The following is a 13,616-nucleotide window of genomic DNA, read 5'->3' on the forward strand; positions in this document are numbered from 1 at the left end:
AGGTAGTGAATGCTGTGCGGAAGATGAAATCCGGCAAGGCTGTGGGTTTGGATAGTATTGCAGGAGAATTTATAAGGGGTTACTATGGTGTTGGTTGGTTGGTAAGGATATTCACTGTATGTATAGATCATGGTGAAGTGCCAGAGAATTGGCAGAATGCATGCATAGTGCCAAAAGCAAAGGAGATAAAGGTGAGTGTTCAAATTACAGAGGCATAAGTTTGGTGAGTATTCCTGGGAAATTATATGGAAGGGTATTGATTGAGAGGGTGAAGGCATGTACATAGCATCAGACTGGGTGGTTTCAGAAGTGGTAGAGGATGTGTGGATCAGGTGTTTGCTTTGAAGAATGTGTGAGAAATATTTAGAAAAGCAGATAGATTTGTATGTAACATTTATGGATCTGGAAAAAGCTTATGATAGGGTTGATAGAGATGCTTTGTGGAAGGTCTTAAGAGTATATGATGTGGAGGGTAAGTTGCTAGAAGCAGTGAAAAGTTTTTACCAAGGATGTAAGGCATGTGTATGAGTAGGAAGAGAGGAGAGTGATTGGTACCCAGTGAATGTCGATGTGTGGCAGGGATGTGTAATATCCTTATGTGTGTTTAATTTGTTTATGGATTGGGTAGTTAGGGAGGTAAATGCAAAAGTTTTGGAGAGGGGTGAGGATGCAGTCTGTTGAGGATGAGAGGGCCCAGGAATTGAGTCAGTTGTTGTTCACTGATGATACAGCTCTAGTGGCTGATTTAAATGAGAAACTGCAGAAGTTGGTGACTGAATTTGGAAAAGTGTGTGAGAGGAGAAAGTTGAAAGTAAATGTGAATAAGAGCAAGGATATTAGTTTAAGGTTAAGGGACAAGTTATTTAGATGTAAATTTGAATAGAGATAAACTGGAGGAATTGAAGTGTTTTCGATATCTGGGAGTGGACTTAGCATCGAATAGAACCATGGAAGCGGAAGTTAGTCACAGGGTGGGGGAAGGAGTGAAGGTTTTGGGAGTGATGAAGAATGTGTGGAAGGAGAGAACATTATCTTGGAGAGCAAAAATGGGTATGTGTGAAGGAATAGTAGTTCCAACAATGTTTTATGGTTGCGAGGCATGTGCTGTAAATAGGGTTGTATGGATGAGGATGGATGTGTTGGAAATGAAATGTTTTAGGACAAAATATGGTATGAGGTGGTTTCTTTGAGTAAGTAATGAAAGGGTAAGAGAGATGCATGGAAATAAAAGGAGTGAGGTCGAGAGAGCAGAAGAGGGTGTGTTGTACTGGTTTGGACATAGAGAGAATGAGTGAGAAAAGATTGATAAGGAGGTTATATGTGTCAGAGGTGGATGGAACAAAGAGAAGTGGGAAATCAGATTGGAGGTGGAAGGATGGAGCGAAAAAGATTTTGAGCGATCAGGGCCTGAACATACTGGAGGGTGAGAGGCATGCAAGAAATAGAGTGAATCAGAACAATGTGGTATACTGGGGTCGACATGCTGTCAATGGATTGAACATTGGGCCATTCTTTGTCTGTTTCCTGGCGCTTCCTTGCTGACATGGGAAACGGCAATCAAGTATAGGAAGAAATGAAGTAAAAGGCAGAATTTTAGAAGGTAAAGAAATTTTGAGCTGTAGATTAATGCCAGCAACCAACTTTGTTAGTGAATTTATAGGTTGAATGCCAGCAAGCAACTTTGTTTACAAGTTTGTAGATTGAATCTCAGCAACGCATTGTGCTTTTGTTTGTAGATTGAATCCCAGGAACTGGCTTTGCTTGTCAGTTTGTAGATTAAATACTAATAACCTACTTGCATGTGAGTTTGTAGATTGAATGCTTGCAACCCACTTTGCTCACAGAGAACAACTATTCAGGTATTTTGCTGAATCTGAATCAGATGTTGCCAAATGAAAGGCTTGGGAGAAACCAAATTGAGAGCAGTTTGACACAATATTGCATGATTGGTTTGAACTGAGGTGGGTGAGTGGCGCACACTTCAGGTACAGTACTTTCTGATTTACAATAGTTTTTGCTACCTTTGCAATTGTTTTAAACGTTATTATTACTTTTACAGAAATATTGTGATTAAGAACTTAAGTATTATTTCCAAAAATTGTTCAGTAAATTTTTTGGAAATATAAGTTTCATGTGAGAAACTGCAGAAGCTGGTGACTGAGTTTGGTAAAGTGTGTGAGAGAAGAAAGCTGAGAGTAAATGTGAATAAGAGCAATGTTATTAGGTACAGTAGGGTTGAGGGACAAGTCAATTGGGAGGTAAGTTTGAATGAAGAAAAGCTGATGGAAATGAAGTGTTTTAGATATCTGGGAGTGGATTTGGCAGCGGATGGAACCATGGAAGCTGAAGTGAATCATAGGGTGGGGGAGGGGGCGAAAGTTCTGGGAGCGTTGAAGAATGTGTGGAAGGTGAGAATATTATCTCGGAAAGCAAAAATGGGTATGTTTGAAGGAATAGTGGTTCCAGGTATGTTATGTGGTTGCAAGGCGTGGGCTATAGATAGAGTTGTGTGGAGGAGGGTGGATGCGCTGGAAATGAGATGTTTGAGGACAATATGTGGTGTGAGGTGGTTTGATCGAGTAAGTAATGATAGGGTAAGAGTGATGTGTGGTAATAAAAAGAGTGTGGTTGAGAGAGCAGAAGAGGGTGTTTTGAAATGGTTTGGTCACATGGAGAGAATGAGTGAGGAAAGATTGACCAAGAGGATATATGTGTCGGAGGTGGAGAGAACGAGGAGAAGTGGAAGACCAAATTTGAGGTGGAAAGATGGAGTGAAAAAGATCTTGAGTGATCGGGGTCTGAACATGCAGGAGGGTGAAAGGCGTGCAAGGAATAGAGTGAATTGGAACGATGTGGTATACCGGGGTTGACGTGCTCTCAATGGATTGAACCAGGGCATGTGAAGCATCTGGGGTAAACCATGGAAAGTTTTGTGGGGCCTGGATGTGGAAAGGGAGCTGTGGTTTCAGTGCATTATACATGACAGCTAGAGACTTAGTGTGTACGAATGTGGCCTTTGTTGTCTTTTCCCAGCACTACCTCACACACATGAGGGGGGAGGGGGTTGTTATTTCATGTGTGACGGGGTGGCGATGGGAATGAATAAAGGCAAACAGTATGAATTATGTACATGTGTATATATGTATATATGTGTGTATATATGTGTATACGTTGAGATGTATAGGTATGTATATTTGTGTGTGTGGATGTGTATGTATATACATGTGTATGTGGTTGGGTTGGGCCATTCTTTCGTCTGTTTCCTTGCTCTGCCTCGCTAATGCGAGAGACAGCGACAAAGCAAAATAATAGAATAAATAACTATTGTAAACAGCTCATTATACAGGGTACTGCCTAGGTCTGGCAGATGCTGGAAAATATAATGTGTCCTGTATGTACCTTTTATTGCTCTGTTCCTCAGCTCATTTTTACCTTTTATCATATAAAGAGTAGTGTAATTAAAGTCTGGCATTATTGTACCCCACCTGCATGTGATTATGTGTGGGTGAAAAATCATTTTCATCTAGGTTGTATTGTCAATGAATGAAAATCTTGTCCAAGACCTTTTAACTCCAAAGGAATCCATCATTTTAGCACAGCCTGAAAGCTGTAGGAGCTCCATAAAAGGCATCGTAGGGTGATGATGGGACCTCTGTTTACACAATGTTTAGTCTTTGAAAATGATCACGTAGATCAGAAACATGTAAATCAAGGATTGTAATGTAGGTAATGGAGATTAGGTGTTTTGTTATTAATGAGACAGTAATGAGTGTTGTACCAGGAAAACTACCGTGTTCATTGTACAAAGAAATATAAGATACTATAGCACATTTGTTCTATTCTTTCCATAATCAGACTTTTAGAGTACGAGGTCTTAGTTGTAATGAATAATGTTCCTTTCTTGGTGCTGTCCTTGATCTTTTCTACCTTATCATGAATAGTCCATAGATTAGATTCACTAAGTCCAAGGAAATGCTTTATATCAAGTGTCTCATTCACCTCTCCATAACTTTTAAGTACATCCATTTTAACCTCCGTGATGGCCTTACACTTCTTAGCACTACTGGTACCAAGGAATTTAAAAGTTGCTTTGATGGCATGATGTAAGGGGCAAAGCATGAGCAGTATACTTTATGCTGCCAACCCAATGATTATCACATTATTCCAGACATAAGCCCACATAAATTAACAAAATGTAGAAATAGACTATGTTTCATTCTAAGAATAGCATAAATCAAATGTGTATAACTCAAGAGGTCCTCGTATGATGAAAAATTAATTGTGAATTACATGTAGTCATTAGAATGCATACCCATTTTATTTGGACACTAGTGTGTCCAGCACATTCCTCTTCTGTTGGCTGTTTGCATTTATGCAACCCAAAAACTCTTCACCACTTCCATATTTTCTCTTCTTGAGTTAAATATTAAGACATTATTTTGTAACTTCATTGAGAGGAGGACAAATTAAGGATTGAGTTCAGATGCAACAAAAATATATTTCATATTGTTGACAGTTTTCGATGAACAAAGGTAACACTTTATGAAATGTTTTTCAGTACAAAGATAACTTATTTAGATATGATCCATTTTTCAGTACAAAGATAAATGTGTAGATTTGATCAGTAGATTTATAAAATGTTTCCATGACTACAGTGTTCCTTCCAGACGGTGGTCGTGTTAGTGTGATGGAATCTGGGGGTGCAAGTCAGCTGTTGAGTCTCCTCCAGCGTGCAGCCGAACTACCCAATTCTTCAGATGATCATCAGCTCCGCTTAGTAGCCACAGGTTTCCTTCTAAATCTTCTCAATTCATATGACACAGTCCAGGTGAGTTAACTGTCACATGAAATTTCTTGGCTCCCATAAATATGCAAATTTTTTTTTACCTTGCAGTCTCCCTTTTCTTACTTTTTAAGAGATAGGCTCACTGCATTTATGAGTGGGCAAGCTCATCGGATATGTTGGATTTTGATTATTTTCAAGATTTTTTTTTTTTTTTTTTTTCTCCGCTGTCTCCCGCGTTTGCGAGGTAGCGCAAGGAAACAGATGAAAGAAATGGCCCAACCCACCCCCATACACATGTATATACATACGTCCACACACGCAAATATACATACCTACACAGCTTTCCATGGTTTACCCCAGACGCTTCACATGCCCTGATTCAATCCACTGACAGCACGTCAACCCCGGTATACCACATCGCTCCAATTCACTCTATTCCTTGCCCTCCTTTCACCCTCCTGCATGTTCAGGCCCCGATCACACAAAATCTTTTTCACTCCATCTTTCCACCTCCAATTTGGTCTCCCTCTTCTCCTCGTTCCCTCCACCTCCGACACATATATCCTCTTGGTCAATCTTTCCTCACTCATTCTCTCCATGTGCCCAAACCACTTCAAAACACCCTCTTCTGCTCTCTCAACCACGCTCTTTTTATTTCCACACATCTCTCTTACCCTTACGTTACTTACTCGATCAAACCACCTCACACCACACATTGTCCTCAAACATCTCATTTCCAGCACATCCATCCTCCTGCGCACCACTCTATCCATAGCCCACGCCTCGCAACCATACAACATTGTTGGAACCACTATTCCTTCAAACATACCCATTTTTGCTTTCCGAGATAATGTTCTCGACTTCCACACATTCTTCAAGGCTCCCAGAATTTTCACCCCCTCCCCCACCCTATGATCCACTTCCGCTTCCATGGTTCCATCCGCTGCCAGATCCACTCCCAGATATCTAAAACACTTTACTTCCTCCAGTTTTTCTCCATTCAAACTCACCTCCCAATTGACTTGACCCTCAACCCTACTGTACCTAATAACCTTGCTCTTATTCACATTTACTCTTAACTTTCTTCTTTCACACACTTTACCAAACTCAGTCACCAGCTTCTGCAGTTTCTCACATGAATCAGCCATCAGCGCTGTATCATCAGCGAACAACAACTGACTCACTTCCCAAGCTCTCTCATCCCCAACAGACTTCATACTTGCCCCTCTTTCCAAAACTCTTGCATTCACCTCCCTAACAACCCCATCCATAAATAAATTAAACAACCATGGAGACATCACACACCCCTGCCGCAAACCTACATTCACTGAGAACCAATCACTTTCCTCTCTTCCTACACGTACACATGCCTTACACCCTCGATAAAAACTTTTCACTGCTTCTAACAACTTTCCTCCCACACCATATATTCTTAATACCTTCCACAGAGCATCTCTATCAACTCTATCATATGCCTTCTCCAGATCCATAAATGCTACATACAAATCCATTTCCTTTTCTAAGTATTTCTCACATACATTCTTCAAAGCAAACACCTGATCCACACATCCTCTACCACTTCTGAAACCACACTGCTCTTCCCCAATCTGATGCTCTGTACATGCCTTCACCCTCTCAATCAATACCCTCCCATATAATTTACCAGGAATACTCAACAAACTTATACCTCTGTAATTTGAGCACTCACTCTTATCCCCTTTGCCTTTGTACAATGGCACTATGCACGCATTCCGCCAATCCTCAGGCACCTCACCATGAGTCATACATACATTAAATAACCTTACCAACCAGTCAACAATACAGTCACCCCCTTTTTTAATAAATTCCACTGCAATACCATCCAAACCTGCTGCCTTGCCGGCTTTCATCTTCCGCAAAGCTTTTACTACCTCTTCTCTGTTTACCAAATCATTTTCCCTAACCCTCTCACTTTGCACACCACCTCGACCAAAACACCCTATATCTGCCACTCTATCATCAAACACATTCAACAAACCTTCAAAATATTCACTCCATCTCCTTCTCACATCACCACTACTTGTTATCACCTCCCCATTTGCGCCCTTCACTGAAGTTCCCATTTGCTCCCTTGTCTTACGCACTTTATTTACCTCCTTCCAGAACATCTTTTTATTCTCCCTAAAATTTAATGATACTCTCTCACCCCAACTCTCATCTGCCCTTTTTTTTACCTCTTGCACCTTTCTCTTGACCTCCTGTCTCTTTCTTTTATACATCTCCCACTCAATTGCATTTTTTCCCTGCAAAAATCGTCCAAATGCCTCTCTCTTCTCTTTCACTAATACTCTTACTTCTTCATCCCACCACTCACTACCCTTTCTAATCAACCCATCTCCCACTCTTCTCATGCCACAAGCATCTTTTGCACAATCCATCACTGATTCCCTAAATACATCCCATTCCTCCCCCACTCCCCTTACTTCCAATTACTTTCAAGATATTTATTTATTTATTTATTTTGCTTTGTCGCTGCCTCGTGCATTAGTGAGGTAGCGCAAGGAAACAGACGAAAGAATGGCCCAACCCACCCACATACACATGTATATACATACACGTCCACTCACGCAAATATACATACCTATACATCTCAATGTACACATATACATACACACACAGACATATACATATATACATATATACACATGTAGGTGAATGTAGGTTTGCAGCAGGGATGTGTGATGTCTCCATGGTTGTTTAATTTGTTTATGGATGGGGTTGTTAGGTAGGTAAATGCAAGAGTCCTGGAAAGAGGGGCAAGTATGAAGTCTGTTGGGGATGAGAGAGCTTGGGAAGTGAGTCAGTTGTTGTTCGCTGATGATACAGCGCTGGTGGCTGATTCATGTGAGAAACTGCAGAAGCTGGTGACTGAGTTTGGTAAAGTGTGTGGAAGAAGAAAGTTAAGAGTAAATGTGAATAAGAGCAAGGTTATTAGGTACAGTAGGGTTGAGGGTCAAGTCAATTGGGAGGTGAGTTTGAATGGAGAAAAACTGGAGGAAGTGAAGTGTTTTAGATATCTGGGAGTGGATCTGTCAGCGGATGGAACCATGGAAGCGGAAGTGGATCATAGGGTGGGGGAGGGGGCGAAAATTTTGGGAGCCTTGAAAAATGTGTGGAAGTCGAGAACATTATCTCGGAGAGCAAAAATGGGTATGTTTGAAGGAATAGTGGTTCCAACAATGTTGTATGGTTGCGAGGCGTGGGCTATGGATAGAGTTGTGCGCAGGAGGATGGATGTGCTGGAAATGAGATGTTTGAGGACAATGTGTGGTGTGAGGTGGTTTGATCGAGTAAGTAACGTAAGGGTAAGAGAGATGTGTGGAAATAAAAAGGGCGTGGTTGAGAGAGCAGAAGAGGGTGTTTTGAAATGGTTTGGGCACATGGAGAGAATGAGTGAGGAAAGATTGACCAAGAGGATATATGTGTCGGAGGTGGAGGGAACGAGGAGAAGAGGGAGACCAAATTGGAGGTGGAAAGATGGAGTGAAAAAGATTTTGTGTGATCGGGGCCTGAACATGCAGGAGGGTGTAAGGAGGGCAAGGAATAGAGTGAATTGGAGCGATGTGGTATACAGGGGTTGACGTGTTGTCAGTGGAGTGAATCAAGGCATGTGAAGCGTCTGGGGTAAACCATGGAAAGCTGTGTAGGTATGTATATTTGCGTGTGTGGACGTGTGTATGTACATGTGTATGGGGGGGGGGGTTGGGCCATTTCTTTCGTCTGTTTCCTTGCGCTACCTCGCAAACGCGGGAGACAGCGACAAAGTATAAAAAAAAAAAAAAAAAAAGATAATTCATACTGTCTGCCTTTATTTATTCCCATAGATTTTTTTTTTTTTTTATACTTTGTCGCTGTCTCCCGTGTTTGCGAGGTAGCGCAAGGAAACAGACGAAAGAAATGGCCCAACCCCCCCCCATACACATGTATATACATACGTCCACACACGCAAATATACATACCTACACAGCTTTCCATGGTTTACCCCAGACGCTTCACATGCCTTGATTCAATCCACTGACAGCACGTCAACCCCGGTATACTACATCGCTCCATTTCACTCTATTCCTTGCCCTCCTTTCACCCTCCTGCATGTTCTGGCCCCGATCACACAAAATCTTTTTCACTCCATCTTTCCACCTCCAATTTGGTCTCCCTCTTCTCCTCGTTCCCTCCACCTCCGACACATATATCCTCTTGGTCAATCTTTCCTCACTCATTCTCTCCATGTGCCCAAACCACTTCAAAACACCCTCTTCTGCTCTCTCAACCACGCTCTTTTTATTTCTACACATCTCTCTTACCCTTACGTTACTCACTCGATCAAACCACCTCACACCACACATTGTCCTCAAACATCTCATTTCCAGCACATCCATCCTCCTGCGCACAACTCTATCCATAGCCCACGCCTCGCAACCATACAACATTCTATTTTATTTTGGTTAACCTTGATTCATGGGCTGTTAGATGAAGAAGTTACGGTAGTGCATGAAAATTAAGATAAGATCTAAGAGACTCTTTTTTTATGGCTTTTGATCATTGCAGATCATCTGTAAGCACCATTGGCTGGATACATGCTGGCACACTATTTTATATTGCTAAACTTCTCACAGAAGTGCTTCCTTTGTCTCTCCATTTCTCATAGTCCCTCACTTTCTGAAACCTTAATCTCAAAACATATTTTGATAACCATTTTTTTTCTATAATCATTATCTTTGCATTTTCATCCATGATGTTTACTTGTAACTCTTCCTTCTCTCCTGAATTTGTTTATATTTCCTCAGTCCTTTATTCTTAGTTTCCTGATTCTGCATTGTTTACTTTATTTTTCTTACTGATGATAAGAGTGGAGGGTAAAGTCATCAAGGTGTGTGTCAGTTTATTATTTCTCAGTCTATTTTATGTATTGCAGGTGTGTTCTCCTCATATGGAGATTGAATTTTCTCTTGTAATTGTATTTTGTCTCCATTTTTGTATAATCTTTTTCCATGGGTAAGAATTTAAATGAATGTAAAGATGGATCCGGATCTCTCTCCATTTTTATACTGTTTTACATGCTTGTTTTCCAAGACATCTTGTTTGCTCTTTATTGAACCTTTTAACATGCTGCCATCATCACCTGAATTCTTAGAGGACTGCATCTATTTTCACATGAGATAACTTGTCTTTGTTAAGATATCCAGCTGACTTATCGTACAGTACCAGGACCAAAGGGTCGAGATTTAGCATGAGAGAAAGGTTATGCAGTAGCAAGTTGCACTGTATCTTAACATCCATTTCCTTATTATCATAAATAAGTGTTTAAGGGCTGTGGGAAAAAAAAATTTGCACTCTAAACATTATGTTAATAATGTACCAAATAACACTCAAACTTTTATCCAAGAAATTAAGATAATACTTATATGTTTATGTGATAATACTCCAGGACCAATTTCAGTGAGAGTCCTGATGTTAATCAGGACCTTACTAAAGGTTTCTGCTCCTCAAGGCTATGGTAACTCCAGTATCAGGGAAATGTAGACTGCTCTAGAGTGAAAAGTTCTTTAGCAAGACTATTCCCAGTGATATACCCTTGGTGAAGGTGACTTTTCTCTTGTGATTTAACGTAGTGTTAGTGGAGTCTGGTAACGCCGTATAAAATTGTGCACAACTCATAACAAAATGATAGACAGGTATCTGCCTGTTTGTTGCATGTACATTTCATTTGTCCTTTGGCATAGGCTTGGTGAGGTTTTGTCTTGTACTCTTTCTAATTATGTAGATGATTATTAGTTCAAGAACCTACTGAGGAGAACTATATAGAAAATAATACCTGTTGAGTGAAAATAAGATACATTTTGCTGTAACATTCATTGAGAAAAAGACTAATTTTTAAAATTTTTTTAACAGTACAATAACTCACTTTGCTTTACTTACCTGAATTACAAACTTTTTGCTATACCACCCACATTTCCATTATTTTCCTTGATAAAGTAAAACCTCTGTTATCCATAATTTGAGACAATGAACTGTTCAGAACAACATATATTTTTCAATTTTGTTTGTAGCTCTCCATTTCCTGAAGTGAATTTCAAAAAGTAAAAAATGATAAATATATTTCAGTGAATGTAGGTTTGCGGCAGGGGTGTGTGATGTCTCCATGGTTGTTTAATTTGTTTATGGATGGGGTTGTTAGGGAGGTAAATGCAAGAGTTTTGGAAAGAGGGGCAAGTATGAAGTCTGTTGGGGATGAGAGAGCTTGGGAAGTGAGTCAGTTGTTGTTCGCTGATGATACAGCGCTGGTGGCTGATTCATGTGAGAAACTGCAGAAGCTGGTGACTGAGTTTGGTAAAGTGTGTGGAAGAAGAAAGTTAAGAGTAAATGTGAATAAGAGCAAGGTTATTAGGTACAGTAGGGTTGAGGGTCAAGTCAATTGGGAGGTGAGTTTGAATGGAGAAAAACTGGAGGAAGTGAAGTGTTTTAGATATCTGGGAGTGGATCTGGCAGCGGATGGAACCATGGAAGCGGAAGTGGATCATAGGGTGGGGGAGGGGGCGAAAATTCTGGGAGCCTTGAAGAATGTGTGGAAGTCGAGAACATTATCTCGGAAAGCAAAAATGGGTATGTTTGAAGGAATAGTGGTTCCAACAATGTTGTATGGTTGCGAGGCGTGGGCTATGGATAGAGTTGTGCGCAGGAGGATGGATGTGCTGGAAATGAGATGTTTGAGGACAATGTGTGGTGTGAGGTGGTTTGATCGAGTGAGTAACGTAAGGGTAAGAGAGATGTGTGGAAATAAAAAGAGCTTGGTTGAGAGAGCAGAAGAGGGTGTTTTGAAGTGGTTTGGGCACATGGAGAGAATGAGTGAGGAAAGATTGACCAAGAGGATATATGTGTCGGAGGTGGAGGGAACGAGGAGAAGAGGGAGACCAAATTGGAGGTGGAAAGATGGAGTGAAAAAGATTTTGTGTGATCGGGGCCTGAACATGCAGGAGGGTGAAAGGAGGGCAAGGAATAGAGTGAATTGGAGCGATGTGGTATACCGGGGTTGACGTGCTGTAAGTGGATTGAATCAAGGCATGTGAAGCGTCTGGGGTAAACCATGGAAAGCTGTGTAGGTATGTATATTTGCGTGTGTGGACGTATGTATATACATGGGTATGGGGGGGGGGGGCTGGGCCATTTCTTTCGTCTGTTTCCTTGCGCTACCTCGCAAACGCGGGAGACAGCGACAAAGTATAATAAAATAAAAAAAAAAAGATAATTCATACTGTCTGCCTTTATTTATTCCCATAGATTTTTTTTTTTTTTATACTTTGTCGCTGTCTCCCGTGTTTGCGAGGTAGCGCAAGGAAACAGACGAAAGAAATGGCCCAACCCCCCCCATACACATGTATATACATACGTCCACACACGCAAATATACATACCTACACAGCTTTCCATGGTTTACCCCAGACGCTTCACATGCCTTGATTCAATCCACTGACAGCACGTCAACCCCGGTATACTACATCGCTCCATTTCACTCTATTCCTTGCCCTCCTTTCACCCTCCTGCATGTTCTGGCCCCGATCACACAAAATCTTTTTCACTCCATCTTTCCACCTCCAATTTGGTCTCCCTCTTCTCCTCGTTCCCTCCACCTCCGACACATATATCCTCTTGGTCAATCTTTCCTCACTCATTCTCTCCATGTGCCCAAACCACTTCAAAACACCCTCTTCTGCTCTCTCAACCACGCTCTTTTTATTTCTACACATCTCTCTTACCCTTACGTTACTCACTCGATCAAACCACCTCACACCACACATTGTCCTCAAACATCTCATTTCCAGCACATCCATCCTCCTGCGCACAACTCTATCCATAGCCCACGCCTCGCAACCATACAACATTCTATTTTATTTTGGTTAACCTTGATTCATGGGCTGTTAGATGAAGAAGTTACAGTAGTGCATGAAAATTAAGATAAGATCTAAGAGACTCTTTTTTTATGGCTTTTGATCATTGCAGATCATCTGTAAGCACCATTGGCTGGATACATGCTGGCACACTATTTTATATTGCTAAACTTCTCACAGAAGTGCTTCCTTTGTCTCTCCATTTCTCATAGTCCCTCACTTTCTGAAACCTTAATCTCAAAACATATTTTGATAACCATTTTTTTTCTATAATCATTATCTTTGCATTTTCATCCATGATGTTTACTTGTAACTCTTCCTTCTCTCCTGAATTTGTTTATATTTCCTCAGTCCTTTATTCTTAGTTTCCTGATTCTGCATTGTTTACTTTATTTTTCTTACTGATGATAAGAGTGGAGGGTAAAGTCATCAAGGTGTGTGTCAGTTTATTATTTCTCAGTCTATTTTATGTATTGCAGGTGTGTTCTCCTCATATGGAGATTGAATTTTCTCTTGTAATTGTATTTTGTCTCCATTTTTGTATAATCTTTTTCCATGGGTAAGAATTTAAATGAATGTAAAGATGGATCCGGATCTCTCTCCATTTTTATACTGTTTTACATGCTTGTTTTCCAAGACATCTTGTTTGCTCTTTATTGAACCTTTTAACATGCTGCCATCATCACCTGAATTCTTAGAGGACTGCATCTATTTTCACATGAGATAACTTGTCTTTGTTAAGATATCCAGCTGACTTATCGTACAGTACCAGGACCAAAGGGTCGAGATTTAGCATGAGAGAAAGGTTATGCAGTAGCAAGTTGCACTGTATCTTAACATCCATTTCCTTATTATCATAAATAAGTGTTTAAGGGCTGTGGGAAAAAAAAATTTGCACTCTAAACATTA

At 40.6% G+C, this 13,616-nt stretch overlaps 1 protein-coding gene across 2 annotated transcripts in view; it reads left to right on the plus strand.

The window, feature by feature from the left end:
- The window catches only part of vimar (visceral mesodermal armadillo-repeats), a 320,050-nt gene that overhangs the window by 88,086 nt on the left and 218,348 nt on the right, over positions 1-13,616 (plus strand). The window contains exon 5 of one of the 2 annotated variants that reach the window (XM_071660119.1): positions 4,668-4,828. In XM_071660119.1, coding sequence (XP_071516220.1) covers positions 4,668-4,828 — 161 coding nt within the window. Of the gene's footprint in view, positions 1-4,655; positions 4,829-13,616 lie in introns of both variants that reach the window. The other variant, XM_071660118.1, reaches the window with a different exon arrangement.

This window comes from Panulirus ornatus, chromosome 69 (assembly GCF_036320965.1).
Source record: "Panulirus ornatus isolate Po-2019 chromosome 69, ASM3632096v1, whole genome shotgun sequence".
NCBI classification, from domain to species: domain Eukaryota; kingdom Metazoa; phylum Arthropoda; class Malacostraca; order Decapoda; family Palinuridae; genus Panulirus; species Panulirus ornatus.